At 35.0% G+C, this 14,687-nt stretch overlaps 1 protein-coding gene across 3 annotated transcripts in view; it reads left to right on the top strand.

The window, feature by feature from the left end:
- Positions 1–14,687, top strand: part of LOC127700056 (serine/threonine-protein kinase 31-like) — a 72,267-nt gene that overhangs the window by 41,695 nt on the left and 15,885 nt on the right. For all 3 annotated transcript variants that reach the window (XM_052203531.1, XM_052203524.1, XM_052203514.1), the window contains 5 exons: positions 769–931; positions 5,907–6,029; positions 9,457–9,561; positions 10,417–10,506; positions 13,146–13,250. In XM_052203531.1, the coding sequence (XP_052059491.1) occupies positions 769–931; positions 5,907–6,029; positions 9,457–9,561; positions 10,417–10,506; positions 13,146–13,250 (586 nt within the window). The remainder of the gene's footprint in view (positions 1–768; positions 932–5,906; positions 6,030–9,456; positions 9,562–10,416; positions 10,507–13,145; positions 13,251–14,687) is intronic.

The raw sequence follows: 14,687 nt of genomic DNA, 5'->3' as shown, positions 1-14,687 counted from the left end.
ACTAAATCCTTCACCTAGACCCACTAAATCCTTCACCTATACCCACTAAATCCTTCACCTAGACCCACTAAATCCTTCACCTAGACCCACTAAATCCATGGAAAATAATTAATCCAAAGTAACAGATGCCATTTGTGATATGTCATCGTGTTTATGCTAACTTTATTTACAGATGCCATGTGTGATATGTCATCGTGTTTATGCTAACTTTATTTACAGATGCCATTTGTGATATGTCATCATGTTTATGCTAACTTTATTTACAGATGCCATTTGTGATATGTCATCTTGTTTGCTAACTTTATTTACAGATGCCATGTGTAATATGTCATCTTGTTTATGCTAACTTTATTTACAGATGCTATGTGTGATATGTCATCTTGTTTATGCTAACTTTATTTACAGATGCCATGTGTGATATGTCATCTTGTTTATGCTAACTTTATTTACAGATGCCAAGTGTAATATGTAATCTTGTTTATGCTAACTTTATTTACAGATGCCATGTGTGATATGTCATCTTGTTAATGCTAACTTTATTTACAGATGCCATTTGTGATATGTCATCTTGTTTATGCTAACTTTATTTACAGATGCCATGTGTAATATGTCATCTTGTTTATGCTAACTTTATTTACAGATGCCATTTGTGATATGTCATCGTGTTTATGCTAACTTTATTTACAGATGCCATTTGTGATATGTCATCTTGTTTATACCAACTTTATTTACAGATGCCATGTGTGATATGTCATCTTGTTTATGCAGATGCCAATTCCCTACAGGTCAAAGAAGTATATTAGAAGAGGCCATAAGTGTAGTGTTATCTGACGAGAGGATAGACCAGACTGTGACCACTCTACAACCTTTAGTGTCGACTATAACACGTTACAACCTTATACAGAAAGAAATCTCATCTTGTACTGATAAGGTGATTATACTGTCAACTCTCAATAGTTTCATGCCTATGGTTTGTACTGATAAGGTGATTATACTGCCAACTCTCAATGGTTTCATGCCTAGGGTTTTTACTGATAAGGTGATTATACTGCCCACTCTCAATGGTTTCATGCCTAGGGTTTTTACTGATAAGGTGATTATACTGCCCACTCTCAATGCTTTCATGCCTAGGGTTTTTACTGATAAGGTGATTATACTGTCCACTCTCAATGCTTTCATGCCTAGGGTTTTTACTGATAAGGTGATTATACTGTCCACTCTCAATGGTTTCATGCCTAGGGTTTTTACTGATAAGGTGATTATACTGTCCACTCTCAATGGTTTCATGCCTAGGGTTTTTACTGATAAGGTGATTATACTGTCCACTCTCAATAGTTTCATGCCTAGGGTTTTTACTGATAAGGTGATTATACTGCCCACTCTCAATAGTTTCATGCCTAGGGTTTTTACTGATAAGGGGATTATACTGCCCACTCTCAATAGTTTCATGCCTAGGGTTTTTACTGATAAGGGGATTATACTGCCCACTCTCAATAGTTTCATGCCTAGGGTTTTTACTGATAAGGGGATTATACTGCCCACTCTCAATAGTTTCATGCCTAGGGTTTTTACTGATAAGGGGATTATACTGCCCACTCTCAATAGTTTCATGCCTAGGGTTTTTACTGATAAGGGGATTATACTGCCCACTCTCAATAGTTTCATGCCTAGGGTTTTTACTGATAAGGGGATTATACTGTCCACTCTCAATAGTTTCATGCCTAGGGTTTTTACTGATAAGGGGATTATACTGTCCACTCTCAATAGTTTCATGCCTAGGGTTTTTACTGATAAGGGGATTATACTGCCCACTCTCAATAGTTTCATGCCTAGGGTTTTTACTGATAAGGGGATTATACTGCCCACTCTCAATAGTTTCATGCCTAGGGTTTTTACTGATAAGGGGATTATACTGCCAACTCTCAATAGTTTCATGCCTAGGGTTTTTACTGATAAGGGGATTATACTGTCAACTCTCAATAGTTTCATGACTAGGGTTTTTACTGATAAGGGGATTATACTGCCAACTCTCAATAGTTTCATGACTAGGGTTTTTACTGATAAGGGGATTATACTGCCAACTCTCAATAGTTTCATGACTAGGGTTTTTACTGATAAGGGGATTATACTGCCAACTCTCAATAGTTTCATGCCTAGGGTTTTTACTGATAAGGGGATTATACTGCCAACTCTCAATAGTTTCATGCCTAGGGTTTTTACTGATAAGGGGATTATACTGCCAACTCTCAATAGTTTCATGCCTAGGGTTTATACTGATAAGGGGATTATACTGCCAACTCTCAATAGTTTCATGCCTAGGGTTTTTACTGATAAGGGGATTATACTGCCAACTCTCAATAGTTTCATGCCTAGGGTTTTTACTGATAAGGGGATTATACTGCCAACTCTCAATAGTTTCATGCCTAGGGTTTTTACTGATAAGGGGATTATACTGCCAACTCTCAATAGTTTCATGCCTATGGTTTTTACTGATAAGGTGATTATACTGCCAACTCTCAATAGTTTCATGCCTATGGTTTTTACTGATAAGGTGATTATACTGTCAACTCTCAATAGTTTCATGCCTATGGTTTTTACTGATAAGGTGATTATACTGCCAACTCTAAATAGTTTCATGCCTATGGTTTTTATACGCCGGACGTATTATGGTATACCTCTCTCCGTCTGTCCGTCCGTCCGTCTGTCCGTCCGTCGTCAACATGTCGGACATTAACTCAAAAATGCTTTAACCAATTTGCACAAAACTTTGGTGAATTGTTTATATCTATTGACGTGAGCTCCCTTTCGTTTTTTTATAAATTTTAGATTTTATGTTTCAGAGTTGCATGGTTTTATTAAAAAAAAGGGGGATTTTCCAGTTTTCGGACAAATACTCAAAAATGCTTTCAGCAGTTCTTATGAAACTTTGGTGAATTGTTTATATCTATTGATGTAAGCTCCCTTTAGAATTTTATAAATTTTACATTTTACATTTCTGAGTTATGGGGTTTTATTCATTAAAAAAGGGGGATTTTCCAGTTTTCTGACAATAACTCAAAAATGCTGTCAGCAATTCCCATGAAACTTTGGTGAATTGTTTATATTTATTGATGTAAGCTCCTTTTGATTTTCATAATTTTCTAATATGACATTTAGAATTAATTGAACTTTATTTGTTTATAGTCTGACAACAGATTTACTAAGTATTGCGCAACAGCACAGTGTATTGCACAACAGCAAGAAATCTTTAATTAAGTCTCCCAAACGAAGTTTGGGAAGACTTATTGTTTTTGCTCAGTTCTTATTATTATTATTATTCTTCTTCTTCTTCTTCTTCTTCCGCCGCTTTTAAATTTGAACTTGTCCGCACCCGTTCTCCAAAACCGCTTGTCAGATTAACTTAGGGTTTCACTATATGTTAGACTAACATGTCTAGTGGTGCAATCAGGGTTTTGTTTGTGCAATGGGGTTTATAAAGGGGTACTTTGAGGGGCAAAAAGAAAAGAGGGTTTTACTATAGAACCCTATGGGATTTTATATTTTTAAATTTTCAAATGATTATAAATTGAAAATCGTTTGTGATAGACACAATCTTTTTAATTGAAAATGTTCTAAATGATAAAGCCCATTAAATGAAATACAGGGTTAGTCCCCAGGGGTCATCCCCACCCCCTGCCATTTAAGAAAGTTCTAATACCTTGTAAGTGGTCAAGATCCCCACCCCTAAACCATATATATTTTGGTTTGTTATGCTAAGATGGTTTGAATGATATACAGGGTTAGTCCCCAGGGGTCACCCCGACCCCCTGCCATTTGAGAAACTTCTAATATCTTGTAAATGGTCGAGATCCCCACCCCTAAACCATATATATTCTGGTTTGTCATGACAAAGCACATCAAATGAAATACAGGGTTAGTCCCCAGGGGTCACCCCCACCCCCTGCCATTTAAGAAAGTTCTAATATCTTCTAAGTGGTCAAGATCCCCACCCCTAAACCATATATATTTTGGTTTGTCATGCTAAGATGGTTTGAATGATATACAGGGTTAGTCCCCAGGGGTCATCCCAACCCCCTGCCATTTGAGAAAGTTCTAATATCTTGTAAATGGTCGAGATCCCCACCCCTAAACCATATATATTCTGGTTTGTCATGATAAAGCACATCAAATGAAATACAGGATTAGTCCCCAGGGGTCACCCCCACCCCCTGCCATTTGAGAAAGTTCTAATATCTTGTAAGTGGTCAAGATCCCCACCCCTAAACCATATATATTCCTATTTGTCATGTCTCGAACATTTGAATGACGTATACGGTCAGTCCCCAGGGGTTCCTCCCCACCCCCAATGTTCTAGTATCTTGTAAATGGTTGAGATCCCCACCCCTAAACCATATATATTCCTGTTCGTCATGTAATGAACATTTGAATGACGTATAGGGCCAGTCCCCAGGGGTTCCTCCCCACCCCCAATGTTCTAGTATCTTGTAAATGGTCGAGATCCCCACCCCTAAACCATATATATTCTGGTTTGTCATGCCAAGATGATTTGAATGATATACAAGGTTAGTCCCCAGGCATCACTAATGCATATAACTTTACTGGACCAAACCAATTTTCACTGGAAGTTGCCCAATGTCAGGCGACCCTGGGAATTACGAATTATGGGAGCTTCGTTTGGGAGACTTCGTAACAGCATCCTGTTACATTCATTTCTTGTTGAATATAAATTCAATTCATATAACCAATTTCAAGTTCTTTGACTACATTTATTCAGAAACCTGTAATATGTCAAATATTTAATTACAATCCAAATTCAGACCTGTATCAAGTTTGAATATTGTGTCCATTTTTGCCACAACTGTTCAGGGTTGGACCTCTGCGGGCGTATCCAGCTGCGCTCAGCGAAGCAGTTTATTACTGATAAGGTGATTATACTGCCAACTCTCAATAGTTTCATGCCTATGGTTTTTACTGATAAGGTGATTATACTGTCAACTCTCAATAGTTTCATGCCTATGGTTTTTACTGATAAGGTGATTATACTGTCAACTCTCAATAGTTTCATGCCTATGGTTTTTACTGATAAGGTGATTATACTGTCAACTCTCAATAGTTTCATGCCTATGGTTTTGAATTTCATGTTATCATAACATCCAAAAATGACTAATTGTCTTTTTTTAAATGGTACTTAACAGCACTTGCCTCATTTATCAAAGAAGAGAGTGTAGGAGTTAGGAATTTACATTATAAGTACTTGTAATATATATTTAACATTTTAAGGACTTAAATAAGATTCTGCTTTTTTATTTATATGCCAAAAAAATGGAGACAGTTACTAGATTTATTGTTTTAACATTTTTAAGGGTTGTACACTCATTTTCAACAGACATTACCTAATTATTACCTGAAAAGATCTGATTAATGTTAGAATTTGAGGTTCCTTTAGGTTGATATCTTTGACAACATGTCCAGAATGAGCGTGGTTAGGACTTGGCATATAGTGTATGCACTTGTTTTTGTTTGAAGACTGAAATAACCACGAAATCAACTATCCACAAAAATTCAAGTTTTCCTTAATCCACTAAATTTGGTATCCACGAACATAAATGAATCCACAGTAGATTGTTTTTACCAGCGTCACCAAGCCACAACAGGTCTAGTAACCACTACTCTCAGTTCCTCATTCCATTTGTCTGTCTGTAAGATCTTGGGTAGAAACCTTTTATCAAAGTTTTCTTGGCTTCTTTGCAAGTGAAGAATTTATATTTGGTCTGCAGCTTGATAATGTCTGAATCTGATGAGGAGATAGCTTGCATTATTTATTTATATCTAAATGTCTACAAATTGTATGTATTGTATCCAAGGTGTTGTTACAACTACGTTATGCTGCTTTTGTTATGTTTTAGGTTGAAGTAGAAAACTTAATCTCCACTAGAAACAGTGCAAGACAAGAATATTATGAGAAAGCTGGTGCATGTATCCAGCAGTTAAAATCATTACCTTTGGACGAACGTTCTCAGGCTTTACAGGTATGTTTTTGGGGGGGCTGTTCTAATTGGTGCTTGTTGACTATTGTCAATTTAGTGTGACAATATCTATCAAATATCTACCACAATTGACATTCATTACAGTACAGGGTTGCCCTTATGAAAGCATGGTTTGAATTTGTGGGGTTGTAATATAAATATTGAATGAAATCATTACAATACAGTTGTAAGTGAAAAAAATAGCAATGGTGTTGAAAATGCTACACTTTAGTGCTTGTTTCCATCATTGGTGAATTATTTATCTGGCACTGCTCCTTCACTCATGGTCTATTGACTTTCAGACTTTTGCTAAGTTTACTTTTTCGGTCGTATATTGGTATGACGTTGGCATCGTCGTCGTCATCGTCCGAAGACACATTGGTTTTCACACTCTAACTTTAGTTTAAGTGAATGGAATTCTATGAAATTTTACCATAAGGTTCAATACCACAAAAGGAAGGTTGGGATTGATTTTGGGGGTTATGGTACCAACATTTAAGGAATTAGGGGCCACAAAGGGGCCAGAAATAAGCATTTTTGTAACTTCCAGACATAACTTGTGTGTTAGTGTATGGATCTCTCTGACATTGTACCACAAGGTTCCATATCACAAAGGGAATGCTAGGATTGATTTTGGGGGTAATTGCCTCAAAATTTTAGGAATTAGGGGCCAAAAACAAGCATTTTTCTAGTTTCATGACAATAACTTGTGTGTAAGTGTATGGATCTTTATAAAATTGTACTACAAGGTTCCATATCACAAAGGGAAAGCTGGAATTGAGTTTGGGAGTAATTGCCCAAAATGTTTAGGAATAAGGGGCCAAAAATAAGCATTTTCTAGTTTCCAGACAATAACTTGTGTTCAAGTGTATGGATCTCTCTGAAATTGTACTGCAAGGTACAATACCACAAAGGGAAGCCTGGGGTTGATTTTGGGAGTAATTGCCTCAAAATTTTAGGAATTAGGGGGCAAAAAAACAAGCATTTTTCTAGTTTCAGGACAATAACGTGTGTAAGTGTGTGGATCTTTATGAAATTGTACTACAAGGTTCCATATTACAAAGTGAAAGCTGGGTTTGAGTTTGGGGGTAATTGCCCTTAATGTTTAGGAATTTGGGCCAAAAAACAAGCATTTTTCTAGCTTCCAGACAATGACTTGTGTTCAAGTGTATGGATCCAGACTACACGAAATGCGTCGGTCCGTCGGACAAATCCGGTGAATAATGGATCGGTCTGGTAAAATTTTGTTGAATTCCGGTCCGAATGTCCGGTGTTGTTTATTTTTTCATGGTTTTTCTAGCATTCTAGCAAAATTGCCAAACGATCTCAAAATTCATTTTCATCTTTATTATTCATGACAGCGATGTTTATTTTGTTCAACCGCTAGCTTTATGTTGAAAATTGCCAACAAGTAATGTGAAAATCCAAGTAAAAACATATCTGACGAAAACAACAATGGCTGCCATCAACCGGAAATGTAGACAATACCGGATCAGATTCCGGGAACGGATAAGGCAAATATTCCGGGTTTGCCGATCGAATACAATAAATAAATTTATAAAATCCAAGCAGGTCACAAAATACAACACTAGAATTGAAAACCAAGATATATGAAAAAGAAAGAAGAAACAGGAAATATTTTATACAGAAACTCTAAATAATTTTAGTTCACAAATAATTTTCAGTTTAAATCCATTAAAATATGACATTACTTTTCTTTATCACTGAAATGCATTCAAGCAATTGTGCACAACTTTCATCACTTTTACACTCTTGTCACATGATTTCGTTTTTGTGTGTTTTTGGAGAGGAGTCGGGCACAAGTTAACAAATCATAAGTTTTTTTGTATTTTGTCGGATAATATACAATTAGATGTAAAAAAAAATTGGTCTGGTAAAATTTAATTGGGTCTGGTAAAGCTAGGTTGTTTACCAGACCGAATGTCCTGTAAAAATAAAATTCATTCGTGTAGTCTGTGGATCTCTCTGAAATTGTACTGCAAGGTACCATACCTCAAAGGAAAGGCTGGGATTTAGTTTGGGGGTGATGAATCATAAGGGGGTTCAAAAAATTTGGGGGGAGGGGATTTTTTTTTCCCTTTTTTTTTTCTTTAAAATTTCCCATTTTAAATTGGTTATTTCTGATTTATATATAAAAGCAAATAATAATGATATGGTTTGAATAGGTAAATTAAAAATTTTTAAGTTGTTAGACCACATTCATTCTGTGTCAGAAACCTATGCTGTGTCAAATATTTAATCACAATCCAAATTCAGTGCTGTATCAAGCTTGAATGTTGTGTCCATACTTGCCCCAACTGTTCAGGGTTCGACCTCTGCGGTCGTATCAAGCTGCGGCCAGCGGAGCATTTTATTAAACTTTGTGATTAGGTCAGTCTTTAAGGGGAACCACTAATGGTAAGTAAATTATATATGGTATGCAGTTGTATTAGGATTAGCATGTAATATTTCTATGGAGATTATATGACCCCATCCCTTCAATTATAGTTTATTGACTTTGAAAATTTTGTATAGTTCACAGGTAAAAGTTTGTGTTTATGCTATTTAAGGGGAACCACATATGATAAGTCAATTGTATTTGATATGCTGTTGTATTAGTATAGGCAGTTCTTATTTCAGTGGTGGTAATTTGCTCCTGCAGCTTCAGTCACTGTTTATTGACTTGGACATAGTTAAAGTATTGGCACTTCAATTTCAACATTTGCAATATGCTATCAAAATTATTTTAAATACAGGAGAGACATATTTCCGTGTCAACCGTTTATTAATACTCTTTAAAAAGAAACAATTCTATTGGCTTATATTCCCATCTGTTCATCAGAATTTCAGAATAATTAGAATTATTTTTAATTAGGGCCCCTATAGTGATCAATCTCCGTCCGTCCGTAACAAATTGTGTCCGCTCTATATCTAGAGAACCGTTATGATTTCAAAGTTTATACTTGACATGTATATTAACCAACACCAGAGGGTGTGTCATAATGTATGTACAACTTCCTAGGTCAAAGGTCAAGGTCAAAAACTGGTTTTAGTTGACAACCCCATGTCCTATGGTAAAGATCGTGTTCGCTCTATACCTTGAGAATTGTTATGATTTCAAAGTTTATACTTGATATGTATATAAACCAACACCAGAGGGTTTGTCATAATTTATGTACAACTTCCTAGGTCAAAAGTCAAGGTCAAAAACTTTGGTTTCAGTTGACAACCCCATGTCCAATGATAAAGATACAATTTTTTTACCACACATTATTCACAGCAAGGACCACAGAGATGGCTCCCATCTCAATGATATCTAGTTAGTTATTATAACTGGTGCTAATTGTTAAGCCATAAGTTCGTAACAGAACTTCATTTAGTTTCAAAGGAAATCTCAGAACTAATACATGATATAAATGTGTCTTTTTAGGAAGTTGAAAACCTACTGAGACAGAACTATGGACCATTCCTTGCTTTCAATGTACATAACAACTTATCATTGGAAGAGTTAGTACCTGGCTACAATGATTGGAAGGTGATATTAAAATACTAAGTTAATGTTATTAAGTATGAAATGGTTGGAAGAAGTTAATGATCATTTATTTTCTGAATGTAATAATGTTAAGTTTGGAATTTTTTCAAGAGGTTTACCCTAATATTGGAATTAAAATAATGGAGGAAAAATGTCCCAATGTGAAATTTGATATTCAAAATCTGATTTAAGGAATATAAACACAGAGAAAGTCTTGAGTTGAGCCTTAGAAATTCTGTGAAAATAAACAACTTTATAATATTTCTTGTTTATTTTGTTTAACTTTGAATATGAACAGGTATAGAATAAAATGTCAACTGCAATGTAAAATGCTTATTAGGGCCCTGCCGAATGGCGAATGCCCTATAGTGATCAGTCTGTCCGTCCGTAACAAATTGTGTCTGCTCTATATCTAGAGAACTGTTATGATTTCAAAGTTTATACTTGACATGTATATTAACCAACACCAGAGGGTGTGTCATAATGTATGTACAACTTCCTAGGTCAAAGGTCAAGGTCAAAAACTTTGGTTTTAGTTGACAACCCCATGTCCTATGGTAAAGATCGTGTCCGCTCTATATCTTGAGAACCGTTATGATTTCAAAATTTAGTTGACAACCCCATGTCCAATGATAAAGATACAAATTTTTTACCACACATTATTCACAGCGGGGCCCACAGAGATGGCTCCCATCTCAATGATATCAAGTTAAACATGATGTCTTTCTTGAAAAAATGTTATATTTCTCTCTCTGTCACATATACTTTAGTATATTAAATCTATTTCATGTTTTTAAATTTTTCCTTCATCAATGAAGTAAAGTTGTGCAGTCATTATAATGGTTGTTTTAATTGCAGGTGAAAAGAGAAGCTGAATGTAGAAATATAAGAAGTTTAACATCTTCATTTGAAAACACAGTGGAACAGAACATTCTTAACTTATCAAAAGTAAAAAGTCTTTGTCTTTTTTCTTTGTTTTTAACAATTTTTTTTGCGGTCGTATATTGGTATGACGTTGACGTTGGCGTCGTCGTCATCCGAAGACACATTGGTTTTCGCACTCTAACTTTAGTTTAAGTGAATGCATCTCTATGAAATTTTACCATAAGGTTCAATACCATAAAAGGAAGATTGGGATTGATTTTGGGGGTTATGGTACCAACAGTTAAGGAATTAGGGGCCAAAAATAAGCATTTTTGTAACTTCCAGACATAACTTGTGTGTTAGTGTATGGATCTCTCTGACATTGTACCACAAGGTTCCATATCACAAAGTCCATATCAAAAAGGGAATGCTGGGATTGATTTTGGGGGTAATTGCCTCAAAATTTTAGGAATTAGGGGCAAAAAAGGGGCAAAAAACAAGCATTTTTCTAGTTTCATGACAATAACTTGTGTGTAAGTGTATGGATCTTTCTGAAATTGTACTACAAGGTTCCATATCACAAAGGAAAAGCTGGAATTGAGTTTGGGGGTAATTGCCCAAAACGTTTAGAAATAAGGGGCCAAAAATAAGCATTTTTCTAGTTTCCAGACAATAACTTGTGTTCAAGTGTATGGATCTCTCTGAAATTGTACTGCAAGGTTCCATACTACAAAGGGAAGGCTGGGATTGAGTTTGGGAGTGATGAATCATAAGGGGGTTCAAAAAATTGGGGAGGGGGGGGGGGGGGGGGGGGGTTTGTCCTTTTTTCCCTTTTTTTTTTCTTTAAAATTTTCCATTTTAAATTGGTTATTTCTGATTTATATATAAAAGCAAATAATAATGATATGGTTTAAATAGGTAAATTAAAATTTTTAAGTTCTTAGACCACATTCATTCTGTGTCAGAAACCTATGCTGTGTCAAATATTTAATCACAATCCAAATTCAGTGCTGTATCAAGCTTGAATGTTGTGTCCATACTTGCCCCAACTGTTCAGGGTTTGACCTATGCAGTCGTATCAAGTTGCGCCCATCGGAGCATATTATTACAGTTTGTTATTAGGTCAGTTTAAGGGGAACCAACCACTAATGGAAAGTCAATGATATTAGGTATGCAGTTGTATTAACATTGGCATATCTTATTTCCACAGATTATTTGGCTCTGCAGATGTATTCATGGTTCATTGACTTTGAAAGTTTTGCATAGTTTATATGTTGAAATGTGTTGCCATTTTAATTTCAACATTTTCATTTTACTATCAAAATTACATACTGGCGATTCATGTCTCTCAGTCACCAGTTTATTGTTAAAAAATTTACATATTTTGAGGAGCATCTTTGTGTGCTATGATTTCTTATTTAAGTTATGTATAGGTATAATTTGCTATTCCAAATAGATTCCCTGTGTCTAAAACCTGGGAACAGTATATCTAACAGGAAATGAATCTGATAGGGTTTTCAGTATAAAATTGATAAAATCTCGTACTCCTCAAGACGTCGCGAGATTTATGGATTTTGGTGGCGTCTGACTGAAAATTTATCGGAACTGCTCAATAAAGTAACCACATAATTCTAATCGTAAATAAATACAAGTTTCATCATAAAGTAGATATATATTGTCATATAAAATGACCAAAATAAGTGTGATTTATTTGATGAATTGTTTTATAATGTTTTTGAATTTGGGAATGCAATCAGCACCATTTTTTTATTACCCTGTTTGCATTCTGTACCATTCTGTGATAAAATGAATGCGATTATAACAAATTTGAAGTGACAGAATACAAGTTTGATATAATGGCATCACTGTAAAACTAGTTTGAATGACATTTTATTGATATTATCGGAAATTATTAGGATAATAGCGAGTACGTTTTTAACACATGTCTGTTTCAGTATCGTATCTTTATTACCTATGACACGACGATAAAATTGGCTACAATTAGGTAGTGTCGAGTCCCATTAATATATATGTTCCTGCAATAACTATCCACCCACTTTCATTTTTCGATACTGCCACCAAAGTACCTTGGATTTTAACAAAACTTTATATCTACCTGGAACTTATCCTGAATTAATTCCTGGTGTTAAAACTTTTAAAAATTGATACACTATGAGCAAGTATTGCTTTTATGCATTCACTGCCACTGGAGGGGGCATTAAGTGTTACTCTTGTCCGTCCGTACTCCAGCCATCCGTATGTATGTATGTCCCGAATTTGGTTTCCATTCTCGAACTTTCGTTTGCCTCAACCAAATATTATGAAACTTATACACAATGCTTTTTACCACAAAACACAGATCAAGTTCAAATTTTTGGTGGCGTCACTTTTACTGTTCTTGAGTTATGCCCCTATAATGTTATATGCAAGCAAGGTATCATCTGTGTCCCATGGACACATTCTCCATTTATTTTAATTAGTATTAACTGATTGTTTCTGTGCCAAAAAAAAAAATCCACAAGTTGGGTCCCTTGGTGACAAGTCAGTTTTCTAGTTATTGGACTTCTTTCTCTTCAATCGATTCTTTTATCATTTACTGCAATATTTTGATTTATTTTTCTTCTTCGTTAACTATGATTAATACAAATACACACAAGAGTTATGTAGATAATATTAGAAATGATGAAAAGTAACTTTTTCATTTGAGCTTTTTTGTGTTTTAGATGATGAAGTTAGATTCTGGAGGAGAATCCCTGACAATGCCCTGGGATGAAATGTTAAACAGATATGCTCAGTTATTACAGCAAGAAATTTTATGTACTGATTTGGTAGGTATTTCATTTTTGGGTAAAGATTGCATGAAATGCAATCAAAACTCTATGGTACTGACTTGATTTCTAAATCTTCCAAGGTTTATCACTACTTTTGAAATGCACAAAATATAGTGCATTGATCATAACATTCTAAACATCCTATCCATGGACATTTCCAGAAATTTATCAATGAAATATATGCTCAGATATTCAAGTTACAAAATGATGTTATACTTGTCAAGAAAATTACATAACTTGTGCAAGGTGCAGTAATCTAATATCTGTGCTAAAAATATCAATGATGTCATTGTTAAAGTAATCTGTAAAATTGGAGTTATCTTCCTTTGTTCATATATAATTGTAGTTGAATCAACTACAGCCAATGTTTTTACAATGCAGTTACTTCCCACTGAAAAAATAAAGCAATCTTTACCCTTCAGTGCTTACAAGCACTTTGATTATATACATGTGAACAATTGTCAGAATTTAAAAGACCTGATTTATGTACAAAACAATAAACAAAAAACAAATATGATATACAACAAACGACAACCACTGAATTACAGGCTCACGACTTGGGACAGGCACATATAGAATGTGGCAGGGTTAAACATGTTAGCAGGCACCCAACCCTCCCCAACCTAGGGCAGTGGTACAACAGCACAACACCAGAACAAACTACAAAACAATAAACTAAAAACAAATATGATAAACAACAACAAGTGACAACCACTCAAATACATTGGGACAGGCATACATAGAACATATAACGCTTATAACATGTGGGTTACTTTTTACCAAGTGGGCATTTAGGAATGAAAGCAAAAACTTTATGACTTGGAGTCAGCACAATGTATCTTGTAGATTTACATGTTTTCCTGTGGACTTGTATTGTGAGCCAGCATGTTATATCCAACTCAAGGATCCGGAAATTTTTCCAGACAATTTCGGTCATTTTGAGATGTTTGAAAAGTTGGTGCCCCTTTTCAAATTGTCGATATCAACTGGACTATATTCATAGCATCAACGAACATAACGAACTTGTATTGCTGTTTCATCGCATTTACTAAGTAAATATCTTACCATTACCATGAAGGACAGTTTAGGGAAGGCAACAGTCTAAAATTGAAATGATTTTAATGACTCAAAATGGTTAATTTCTCAGACATTGCTTACGTTTCTTTCGATTTGACAAAAGTTAAAACCGGAAGTTGGCGATAATTTAAAGTACGAATAATTCCGGATTCATTTCCGGGATTTGTTTTGTTTATCAAACTAACAGGAAAGCACCGGCTTTTTATGGCTTTTTTTTTTATTACCTTTAAAAGTGTTTGAATATAACAGATAATAGTTGCACTCGTTTAATTTAGCATGAAATCAATTTGCATTTTATGATTAAATATTAAATTTGCTGAAGACAATTTCACGCATGCGTATTACATAGTAAATAAA

The sequence above is a fragment of the Mytilus californianus genome, unplaced genomic scaffold, assembly GCF_021869535.1.
Source record: "Mytilus californianus isolate M0D057914Y unplaced genomic scaffold, xbMytCali1.0.p SCAF_1, whole genome shotgun sequence".
In the NCBI taxonomy this organism is placed as follows: domain Eukaryota; kingdom Metazoa; phylum Mollusca; class Bivalvia; order Mytilida; family Mytilidae; genus Mytilus; species Mytilus californianus.
Note: the sequence above shows the minus strand (reverse complement) of the source record. Positions and strands in the feature narration are given on the sequence as shown.